The following is a 12,195-nucleotide window of genomic DNA, read 5'->3' on the forward strand; positions in this document are numbered from 1 at the left end:
GACTAGATGCCTGGGCCATTTGGTCTTCTTCTGCCGTCATTTCTATGTTTCTATGTTTCTATATTTGAGCATTATTGTGAAGACATTGATAAAAAAAAGAGGAATGATCTGAACTCAGCTCCATATCCTCAAGTGTACTCAAAGTAATGAGTTAGGCATAGATTGTATGAGCTCATGGATAGGAGGGGGGGGGGGGGGGGGGGGGGGAACCTGGAGACACAGGGCATGTTTTTGTTCTTGTTATGTTGTATTGAAAATAATACAATTTTATAAATTGAAAAAAAATAAAAACAGTGGAACAGAATACATTTCCATGACTGGTCAGGGAGAGCCTCACCTATCCTCTTGTTCATGAACCTTGTTCCTCTATTTTTCCATTAGTGCTGGCAGGGTCAAAACTAAGTCACACCACTCACTGGCATCTCCTAACTTTAAATTTCCTGGATTTTCCAGCCAGCAACTATGTACATTTTTAGTAGAGGATACAACAGTCAGTACTGAATAATCAGAGTTCATGGGATACACAGTCGAAGTACAACATACATTATAAAAGAAACAATACGCTACCCCAAGGTTTGGAATAACCTAATTATAAGTCCACATGACCAAAATTAACATCTTTCAATCCACATTTCTTATCAAAGATGCCCGTTCCATTCTCCAGGTCTCTCTCTGGTCCTCCCATGGGCTCTCCTCTGTGTGGGTCACTCCTTCACTTCTTTCTCCAAGCCTTTCCCCTCACGGAGAAGACATCACTTTTTCTACAATACCTCGTACCTGCCAGTTCCTGCAGGGTCCACTCCACATTGGAGAGGTTCCTGGGTCACCAGCCCATTGGCTGACTACTCCAGATCTCTACATTCCAAAGCTCTAATCTAGAAAGGGCAACTCCCACCAGTTTGACCCAGAATTTATACTTTCCCAGGACATATCCCCACTAATCATATCATCTTATTACTCTTAAGGGGACAAACTCACCAAAACTTCTTAACCTCAGATATATTAACAGGCTCCCAAAACCACAGACTAGTGATCCACCAGCACACCAAATGTCATCTAGTGGTCACTTATCAATACCTCAATTTAAAACATTTACACATTTTGGGGCAGATTTTTAAAAAGTATGCGTGCACGTACTTTTGTTCGCGCACCCGGCGCAAACAAGAGTACGCCAGATTTTAATAGATACGTGTGTAGCCGCGCGTATCTTTTAAAATCCGGGGTCGGCGCACTCAAGGCTGCGCAAAATCGGCAGCCTGCATGCGCCGAGCCGCGCAGCCTGCCTCCGTTCCCTCCGAGGCCGCTCCGAAATTTGAGTGGCCTCAGAGGGAACTTTCTTTCCTGTGCCCCCCACCTTCCCCTCCCTTCCCCTACCTAACCCACCCCCCCCAGCCCTATCTAAACCCCACCTACCTTTATTATAAAAGTTACGCCTGCGCCGGCCAGCTGCCGGCGCGTGATTCCCCAGCCCGGGAGCAGTTTTGGAGGCCTTGGCCATGCCCCCGAAACACCCCTGGGCTGGAACCATGCCCACAGCCCCGGCCCCGATGACACGCCACTGCGACACACCCCCGGCACGCCCCACAGGAAAGCCCCAGGACTTGCATGCGTCCCAGGGCTTGCACACGCCGCCGAGCCTATGTTGCATAGGCTCGGCGCGCGCAGGGGGTAGAAGGAGCAGCTTTTTGGGGGTTATGCGCCTACCCCTTTGAAAATCTGCCCCTTTATGTAATGCTTTGAACAATGGAAATCCCAGGGTCTTCCCCCCCTTAAAATATTTTATTGTATTTTTAAACTAGAGCAAGTCAAATTAGGGGTCCCCCCCAAACACACCCATACACCCATATATGTGAGAAACAATGTGTTTACACATCTTAATAGCCAATGTTTGTGCACTTTAATACATTGACCCCAAAGTTAGCAACAGCTTGTTGAAGGAAGGGAGGCAGCAGCCTGATTGGGGGGAGGGAAGAGATAGAAATAGAGGTGGCATCAGGATTAGGGGTACAGGAGACTGGAAATAGAGGCTGCAGCAATAGAAGTTGGAAGACAAGGCAAAGCAGTGGCTTAGGGGAGGAGAAGAAAAATAGAGATTGAAACAGCCTTAGGGATTGGGCCAAGAAAGATCAGCAGGGAAGGGCGATGGTTGGAAGAAAGAATGAGAGACTTGGGGAAATAAAGATAATAAACTAAAGGGAAGAGAGAAGAGGCAGAGAGAGACCAGAGAGAAGGTGTTGCGTCGGAGGTGGACCCTTGGGCTGAGATGGGGTTGAAGGTAGTTGAAGACATGACACCAAGGCTAATGCGAAGACATCACAGACCAATGGTCGATGCGATGGCAACCCGGACCAGGGTCGATGCAACGACATTAGGAACAAGACGTTGACATGACACCAAGATTGATGCAACGGCATCCAGGACGAGATGAGGAACTTGATGAAGTCCAAATGAGACGAGAGATTGGGTGGAAGGACATTGGCACTGTCTCTCAGGGCGCCCTACACAGTCCACCCGCGGGACTGGTCGCAGACCACCCTGTCTCACTGCGCGCCCTACACAGCCCAAGGAGGCTGGTCACGGACCACGCTGAGAACAGGACGAGCGCAGGGAAGAATCCAGTCAAGGTGGGACTCCGACGACGAAGCCAGATGTCATCTGGAGCTCCACAAAGGCTGGCAGGACATAACAGCTCAGGAGCACAGGACACCAGTCCACCTGTAGGCTACTCCACGCTCAGGAAAGACGTCATCCAAGAGAGCACGGCCTGACAGGACCAAAAGGCTCAGGAGCGCTGAAGCAAACATCAAGAAGGGCAGAACATCAAGGAACCTGGGACATCAGGAAACAGAAGATCAAGACGAGACACCAGGACACCTGGATGAGGACCTCAGGCACGAAGACATAACTTGACATGACAAGACGAAACAAAGAGGAGCTCCATGAAGAAGACCTGACGGAGCTCTGGCAGGCAGGAGCCTCCGGAGTGAAGTAACTCCGATGCAAGGTGAAGACTGAAGTGACGGAGCAGCCCTTTATAGGGCTAGAGCAGGAAGTCCACTCCCTAGGTGGGGCCAGCACACTTCCTGTGTCTGGCCCTTTAAATCCAACAGAGAGGCACGACCACGCGCCTAGAGGCAGGAAGCAGGAACTTGTGCAGGACCACGGACAACAGCCTGCACCGATGTCTTCAGAGCAGAGGCAGGGCTGGGCCTGTAGAGGAGGCCCTGATGATGGCAGCGGCTGGAGCCGCTGCAGGAGGCCCCGGGGGCAGCTCCAGCCGCCACTCAAGCCCGAGGATGCGGCCTTCACGCCGCAAAATGGGGGTGACGTCGGCGGCGGCTTCCAGCTGTGAAGAGGATACAAGTCCGTGCCTCTGGCCGCGGTGAAGGCAAGTGACACGGGCGGCCTCTGGGCCGCGAAGAGCAACAAGTCTGCGGCTCCGGCCATGCTGGAAGGCCTGACGTCAGTGGCGTCCACGCCATGTCTGGTGAAGAAAGCAGCAACGGTGAGTGCCTGCTCTGGGGGGGGGGGACACCTGCGGGCAGGGTCCATGACACCCAGTCTAGCTGCTAACCATCCAGCACCTTTCTTTGGCTGATTAGAATATTGCATGAGGTATGGGGGCTATGCATCAATTGTGCAGCAAAACCCACCTGCACCCTGATGCTCTGCCCCACTAGAGCTACTGCCACTCCCTGCCTCAGCCAGGACCCTCCAGGGTGCGATCAGGGTGAGGTAAGCACGTGTAGCATTCATGCTGGTCCAGATATTGCTAGTGAAATGCATGCTACTCCCCTATGCCTTAGCCTGCTGTGCCCACATGCAAGCACTTCATTAGTTGTACGGGGTAGGGATGACCTTCTTACTAAATGTAGTACTGGAGGAGATTTTGTATTTTGGAACTAACACATGCAGCAGACACTTCAAGCTCGCTTTCTTCACTACCTGCAGGGACTGGTCATTAAGGGCAAACGTTTCCTCAGTGCTCCTCATTATTACTTTAGATGCTGCCTGCCTCTTGCCTCTGATCAGTGCTACTGAACATTACTCCATATCCTCTATGGTGGATTGCCACTTTGGATGCACTGTTGTCCTGCCATCTGACTGGCAGGACAACAGCTGATCCCCAAGCTTTTCCCCAAGCTGTGGGATCAGCTTGGGGAAAAGCCTTCATCCTTTTCCCCAAGCTGTGGGATCAGCTTGGGGAAAAGCCTTCATCCTTTTCAACCCTTTTCCTTTGGTTTTTACTTTGAGTTGCAGAAGGGGTCCCCAGGCTATTTCTGCCATTCTCCACTGATGCCAGTGCTAGTGGGAGCTTCTTCTACAGTTGTTGCTGCATACAAGCATTTGTCAAATGCCCACTTGCTTCCTCCAACTGATATCCTTGCTGCAATGAGTACACTAAGCAAAACTTGTGTCTTCTCTCACTTTAAAGTTTCTAAAGATCAGGGATGTCTTTCAAGATCTCTTCTCTACTGTTATTGTTGCTAAGGTTTTGGGTGGATCCTTGGACACTGTGGCAGATGACCTTGCCCACGAGGGGAAGTCCCGTGAGGGGCCACAGGTCAGGCTCAGCTTTAGGACACACAACACAGAATTATCTTTTATTAAACAGAGTTGAGAAGCCACCAGAGGTGGCAGTAGTGAGTAGAGACGAAGCCCGACTGGGCTTGTACTCCCTCAGGACACTGGAACAGCGATCCCTCAATAGCTGTGCTGTAGTGGAGAGAAACTGAGCTAGTGAGTACAGTGGAGCATACATAGGGTTCTGGTATAGAGCCTCATTGGTTGATTACTCACACAGCGGTTTCTCCCAGAAGGTAACACAGAAGCTGGGATAGAGGCAGGCCCTCGAGGAGCGAGTACCTGGTTCCAGGGAACAGCTCTGAGAGAATATAGATGGTAACTCACTGATGGTGAGCTGAAGTGAGCTCAGACAGCGAGTCCGGGAACATGGGCCTTCGAGGAGCGAATACCGGTTCCAGACAGCAACCTGAAATAAAAGAGAGAGGCCCCCGAGGAGCGGGTACCCCGATAGAGTAAGTCCAATTAAGGAGAGGCAGAGTAGCTAGGTACGGAGAGTGAATCCCATCTGTAAGGAGTCCCTTCACCACCACCACCTTGCTAACTCGAATAGCTAGCAAACAGAGTAGGCTTTTGTATCCGGGATGCGAGACGTCATCACAGGGGGATGTCCCTGAGGTTCACGCCAAAGAAGGAATAAGAAGCAGGGCTGCACGGCGCACACGCCCTATGGTAGCTGAACAACATGGCGGGATGCAGTGCCCAAGCCGGACCGGGGAAGTTGGAGAGGATGGCAGGTAGACGCCACAGCAGCCAGACGTCCATCAACTGGCGGGGGTAGTCACCAAAGAGGTAAGGAGGGCGGAGTGGAGACGTCGGGCAGCGACAGTCGTAACATCTACATCCTTGGAGCTGATGGAGTGGATCTTGAATTAAAATTCCAGGGGCATCACTCATGCGCTCTACCCACACTGCTTTACAATACTATTGTGAACCCATGGAAGTGTGAATTGTTTATCACTCTGATTGTTTTATTGTGATATTGTATTTAGTGAATATGGATAACCTCCGTATGTTTGTTTGGTATAATTTGTTATGATTCCTATGGAACCTGATATTCACAAGTGTAATGTTTGTTTTTATTATTATGTATGTTTTTATGTATATCGCCCAGGCCTTTTTGTGTTGGGCGTTTAATAAATTTTATTAAATGAAATGAAATGAAATGTTAGTATCATCTCTATTCCCCATCACATCCCTGGAGGCTAAGTTGTTACTGACTAAATTTTCAAATTCTTTTTGCTTACTAGCTGTTCAGTATCTTTTGATTCAGAGAATCCCAGACAAGATTCTTCCTCGGAATCAGTTGGTAAAAATAGTGCCTTCACTGTCTTAGAATCAGGGCCTATAAACGAGTCTGCTGCTAATTTTGATTATTGAACTTTTCCTTCCTCTGTCGATGTTCCTACTCTGCTACTGCCAGTCTTGAATGATTCTCCCACATTTCCCTTCTGCTCCAAAACATGAGGGAGAAGAACAAGTGACAGTGGCACTTACTCTCCAAATTTCAATTTCTTCTGCTTGAGCAGCCTTCCACTCCTGCCACTCTGCACTTTAAAATGTCTCTCTTTAATTATGGGTAAGGCTAACTCTTTTGTCACTCCTACTACACTGGGCTGCTTATGCATCAATTTTTCTACTTCTGCCAATCCTGCAAACAGTTTCTTCTCTTGTAAGCAAGTTTAGGGCTTCAGGGACCTATCTGCTACAGGACACTTCCAATTGACCTCCCACCTTACTTCATGATCCTAAGTGAGGAAATGACAATGTGTATTCTCCTCAGAAACAGACTTTTATTTATCAGATTTGACTGGATATAGCATTTAGAAAACAACAAAAATTCCTGTCTCTAACATCCTGGCCACTAAGCACCAGTTTTCCCTAAAGGACGTTCTGTATTATGGGTGGTTTCACACAGGCCATAAACCTTAGCCTGCTAAATATATTTTACTTATGGCTAACTTATTTACCCCTGGTCCCAGCTCCAGGTGATATCCCTCTGTTTTATCTCTGAACCAGATGCTGGCTGGAGGTCTGGAAAATGTGGGCGGGGGGAGGCTTGCTTCCTGGGCTTGGTGCTGGCAGAGTGGGCAGGTGGTCCCAGAAGGAAACTTGCTTCTAGCTCTAGTACTTGCTGGGGTTTCTGGGCTTGCTCTCACGCCTCACCATCTCAGACTTTATGTCACTCTCCACACCTGAGCAGAGTGTCCCTTCTCTCTGATCTCCTGCCCTGGTCTCTTGGCCACACCTAATCTTCTCCCTCCTCGATAGCAGGGGCTGCTAGTCTGTTTCAGGCTCCCCTGTTTTTTTCTTTCAGTGGTTCCTTCTCTGGTTTCAGGGTTTTTCTCAGGATTCACCTCCTTCTTCTTCTTTGGCCCCCTGTCTTATACTTTCCAGCTGATAAATATGCATAAACTCATGCATAATCATGTGGTGGGGAGGTCTTTGCTGCATTGCAGGTCTTTTCCTCCTCCCCATTCCTTCTGGGAAGTACTGCTATGTCTATATGCTAAGCTGTGTACCAGAGTGTTTTTCTCTGTCTCCGACTGCCCCCCCTTTCTTCTAAGGGTGGGGATCCTTCCGACCTCTAGATCTTGCCTTGGCTGATCTCTGACTCCTGGCATTTGAGCTTAGGTTGTATTGACCTTCTTTATTTAAACAGACATTTACAAACAGGCATATCTTGATAAAGTATTCTTCAGTGTATCAGGGCAAAAGTTCTTTTTCCACTGAGCTGTGACAGTGCTTTTGGGGCCTGTCAGTACACTGAACTGTATGTTTGTTGCTGTTATGATTCATATTTAGTGATTCAGTGGTAAAACTTGAGATATCTCCCTAAATTTCCCCCTTCTAATGTGGAATGAGCCAGCAATGAAGCGTATCTCACTTAAGCCTAACTATCGTCTACTATGCAGGCTTCAGCTATTTGACATCATCAACATGAGGTTGGAATAATGCAATAATAATAATAATCATGAGACTTGTAAGGAACCATAATAGTAATAATAAAATGGGAGTAATGTGATTATGTAGTAGATAGGATAATAGTGAATAAAATCATCATTATAATGAGGCAAGGCAAAAAGTATAATGAAGAAAAATAAATGGGGAATAGTAACAGGAAATATATATGGGTGATAAGGAATAAGGAAATAATGTAGTTCTCACATGGTGCATGCTGTAGAAATATGAAGTAGAGACATCATTTCAGACTTGTAGTAGAGTGTATGTGTGTGCAACCCTCCTTTCCCTAGTCTGGAAAGTGACAAAGTGTGATCAGTGATTATCTGGTATCTCATACGGTTCCAGAGATGGGAGCTGTGGCTTTACAGTGAGACCTTCCCTGTGTGTGTCTCATTAGGGCCCTTACCCTTTTAAAGAGGGTGATTGAAAATAGTAGGTGGGCTACGATCACCATGGCTGGGGCAAGTAAGGGATAAGACAATATATAGTCAGTTTGTAAATTATCTTCATCTCTGGAATCATTGTTATAGTCAGCAATTTCTGCTGTGTCTTGGTCTACAGACAATTCCACAGTGTGAGAGTCTTTAGCCTAAAAGATATACCAGATTTTCATCAAAGTTGATTTCTTGGACCCAAAACACATCTAGGATTTCTACCTCTATGGAAACTGGGTCTGGTTCTAGGTAGTATAAGGACACACCCCCTACAGTAACTATTGAGTTCTTAGGTACTGTGACTAAAGAAACATTACTGGGTAAGGGAACCTTACTGGTAACATCATGTTTGTTAGAAATAGCAAGCTCTTTCAGAGGGGTGCTAACTAACCAAACATTATTTACAACAGCAACTTTTCTCTTGGATGTTGTCTGAGGACAAACCAGACAGAGCTTCTGAAGTATCCTTAAGGAAAGGCTTACCGGGACATAATCAATATATGTCCTTTGTTTGTTTGTTGACATAGGCCTAAATTAGGAGCTAAATATTGCTGTGGGTTGTCGCTCTGATAGGCTAGAAGGGCAGGGGTGTCTACATGCAGGTATACATTGTTTGTCCATGTACCTACATTAATTACTTGTTTCACTTGGTAAACATTCTCAGGTAAAATGAAAGGCAAACTTAAAACATATGCAACCATCATATTCTCAATGCCCTCATACAGAGGTATAGCAGTACCCATATGATAAGTAATCTGGACCTGGAAAGGCTCAATGTTACTTCGGGTTATTTTAGCAAAAGCATCTGTAATGACATCTGGAGAGACTAAATAGGGTGGAATCTGCCCAACCCCCTACCCTAACCTCCCCCATCCCTATCCTAGCTACCCCTATTTTTTTTATTTTACCTTTTGCTCCTGCAAAGGAGCAGGAGCAAGTTGCACGTACCGGCACCCTGCCGGCGCGCGATCCCCCAGCACCGCGGAAAATGGCCGGTGTACCAGGCACCTCTAGCCCCACCCGGCCCCGGCACTTACATACACCCCGGGGTTTACGCGCGTGACCAGGCCCATTTGAAAATTGGCGCAGCGTAAGGCCCGGCCACACATGTCAACCTCAGAATTACATGTGCTGGGGTTTAAAAATCCAGCCTTCAGAATATGTGTGCTGTGCTGTGTGCACTAGTGCTGACTGACTACACACAAAAAAAGAAACAGTTAAATACCACCAGAACCTAAAAGACTGGCAGCCAGGCCTGGATTTGTGCCTAGGGTGGCAAAAATTGGGGGGGGGCAGCAGACTAGCTGAAGATTTATTGCCTTCCAGCTGTGCTGAATCTCAATCAGCAGAGAATAGCCCTCTGCTTTATGATCCAGCCCCTCCCTTCCCAGGCAGCATGGAGGGAACAAAATAGGAGGGGGGTGAGCTTGGAGCACAGAGAGCAAAGAGGGATCATTTTGGAAAGATTAGGAGAGGCTGAATGGGGATCATTGGGGGTGAGAAGAGAGGTTGAGGAATGAAAGTGGATCAGATGGGGGGAAGGGGACAGTGTGTGTGTGTGTGTGTGTGTGTGTGTGTGTGTGTGAGAGAGAGAGAGAGAGAGCGAGAAGGGATTGGTGCTGGTATGCATGCTCCAGATTGAGAGGTTAGAGAGGAGTTGTAAGAGGAAGCAGGACCAGAGCTCAGTAGGGATACCTCCCTCCCCTCCTTCTCCTTCCCCCACCCACTGCAGTTCAGGTTCTCTCTCCCTTGATCTCAGATTCTATTCCCCAGATCCTGGTACCCACCCCCAACTTGTTCTACTTCCTTTCCCCTTTTCTCAATATCAGAACCTCCATCCCTCTCCCTCTTTTTCTCCCATCTCAGATTTCTGATTGATTGATTGATTTATTTATTAACTTTTATTTGCCGACATTCGTGAAGCACATCATGCCGGTTTACAAAGAACTCAGGTGGGAGATACAGTGAAAGAATATAACAATATAATATAACAATGTAACATTATAACAAAGTGAACAAATAAAAACAGTACAAAAATGAAACCATGGGAGCCGAATTGAGAGGGGGAAAGGGGGGGAGAGGAGGGGGAGGGTAGGCTAGGGGTAGGGCGGGGGGAGGGAGGGTGGGCGAGGGGTAGGAGGGGAAGGGGAAAGCATAGTTAGAAGGAGGTAAGGGGAGAATACAAAAGAGGAGGGGGAGACTATGTACAGGAGAACTGTATAGGTGTCATTTCTCCCTTTCCTCTACCTACCCTGTCTCCCATCCTCCCCCTCCCTTTCTACCTCTCCTCCCCCCATCTCCAGTCCTCTTTCCTTCTAATACTCCACCCCCATCCCTGGTCTTCTTTTCTTCTCCTACTCCTTCCTCCTATCCCCAGTCTTTTCACCTTCTCATCACCCCAGTCCTAGTCCTCTTCCTTTCCTTTCCTCTCCCCATTCCTGATTCTCTAACCTCTCCTCTTTTGTCCATCCCTGAGATCTGATCCCTATACTGATATTTAAGATCCCCTTTCCTCCCCCAATAAAAAAATAAATTATACAGACCCAAGAAAGGTTGGAAAATTACTTAATTTTTATAATATAAAAGATGGAAATGTTTGCCAGTGTGCTTCAGAATTTTCCAGTTTTTTCCACAGAATCTGTGCCTGAGCTGCCCCAGCAAACTGTGGGACTGGGCCTTATACCTCCTGCTCACTGTTGTCTGAATTATTGGGGAGTGAGGGGAGGGGAGAAAGAGAGGTTACAACAGCAGCAACAGTGCCTTATGGTGGCAAACTTCTAAATCCATCTCTGCTGGCAGCCTAAGACTTCTCTTCTGTCCGAGTGTGTACTGCTCACCACACTATTTATTTATTTTTATATACCGACATTCGATCTGAGATATCACATCAGTTTACATTCAGGTACTGTAGGTATTTTCCTATCCCCAGAGGGCTTACAGTCTAAGTTTGTACCTGAGGCAATGGAGGGTAAAGTGACTTGCCCAAGGTCACAAGGAGCGACAGCGGGACTTGAACCCTGGTCTCCTGGTTCATAGCCCAGATAGACAGAGACAAAAAAATCTCTTCTGCAACTGCAATCTCAACACTGTCTCCCATCCTGATCCTTCCCCAGTGAAGAGAAAAATCAAAATAATCAGCAGTGCTCTGCCTTTCTTTCTGGTACAGTGATTGAGACCACTGCTGCATAGAGAAGATCAGTGCCAAATCTATAAGTTTATAAGCTTTTTTTGAAGCTCTGTGAGAGCTTCTACTAACGTGCCCATCTCTGCTTAGACTGCTGCTTGCACATACTCAGACTGTACAGTAAGAAAATGAAATGTCACTTGATTCAGATAGCAGCTATAGGCTAACTTAGGCCTGGTTTTATCAGAATGCACTAAATATTGCATGTGATAGAAAAAGGGGCATCTTTTATGGTAATAGGCAGTTATCACAATTTGTGCTAATACCTATGTGAAATGCTAAGTTACTGCAAATTGTGATAACTTTTTTTGCACTTTGAGATAAGTGCCAGAATTGTGGTATTTCCTACATACAACCACTGGGGGACCATGTTTACTATCAGAGCCACTGGGGAGAGAGAATCTCTCCCCAGTGGCTCTGATAGTACCCAGGTAGAGAGTCCATCAAGCTAGGTTGAGAGAACATTGCACAAATCTCATCTTTAACTGAGTTTTCTCACTCCGAAGGTCATCAAATCTTCACAAGAGAGCACTGTTCTGTTTGTACATCTCACTTTGAATGTCAAAGTCGCTCCTAACCCCCTACCCTAATACCTAAACCTCACCTCGAGTTACTAGGGGGACTTCCCATAGAGATATAAATCCCTATCTAGGGTGAGTAGATTGTAGCACTCTCTCTCTCTCTCTCCCTTCCCTTCCCTTCCCTTCCCTCCCCTCCCCTCCCCTCACCTCACCTCACCAAGCTATTGCACAGCTTAACACTACTGAAAAAGGCATAATTAAAGCCATGCAATAGGGCTTTTCAAAAACAGTAAACCCTTTTTCTGATTTGCATCGCACCATATGTTATGGTGCTATGGCATGTGTTAAGCCCTTAACACATGCAAAAATGCCTTATAGCATTTTGATAAATGACCCTATTAGTAAGATGCTTCTAATTTATCTTCTATGTGGTTTCCTTGCAACTTGTCCTGAGTCAGCTCTGACAAGTTTGTGAAATCACACAGGCAAGAGCTGGTTCAGCAGTACC

The 12,195-nt window shown here is 47.0% G+C and overlaps 1 protein-coding gene across 1 annotated transcript in view; it reads left to right on the forward strand.

The window, feature by feature from the left end:
* Window positions 1-12,195, forward strand: part of LOC115100202 (protein limb expression 1-like) — a 125,464-nt gene that overhangs the window by 14,062 nt on the left and 99,207 nt on the right. The window contains exon 4 of the mRNA XM_029618524.1: window positions 5,835-5,893. Within this exon, the coding sequence (XP_029474384.1) occupies window positions 5,835-5,893 (59 nt within the window). The remainder of the gene's footprint in view (window positions 1-5,834; window positions 5,894-12,195) is intronic.

The sequence above is a fragment of the Rhinatrema bivittatum genome, chromosome 1 (genome assembly GCF_901001135.1).
Source record: "Rhinatrema bivittatum chromosome 1, aRhiBiv1.1, whole genome shotgun sequence".
In the NCBI taxonomy this organism is placed as follows: domain Eukaryota; kingdom Metazoa; phylum Chordata; class Amphibia; order Gymnophiona; family Rhinatrematidae; genus Rhinatrema; species Rhinatrema bivittatum.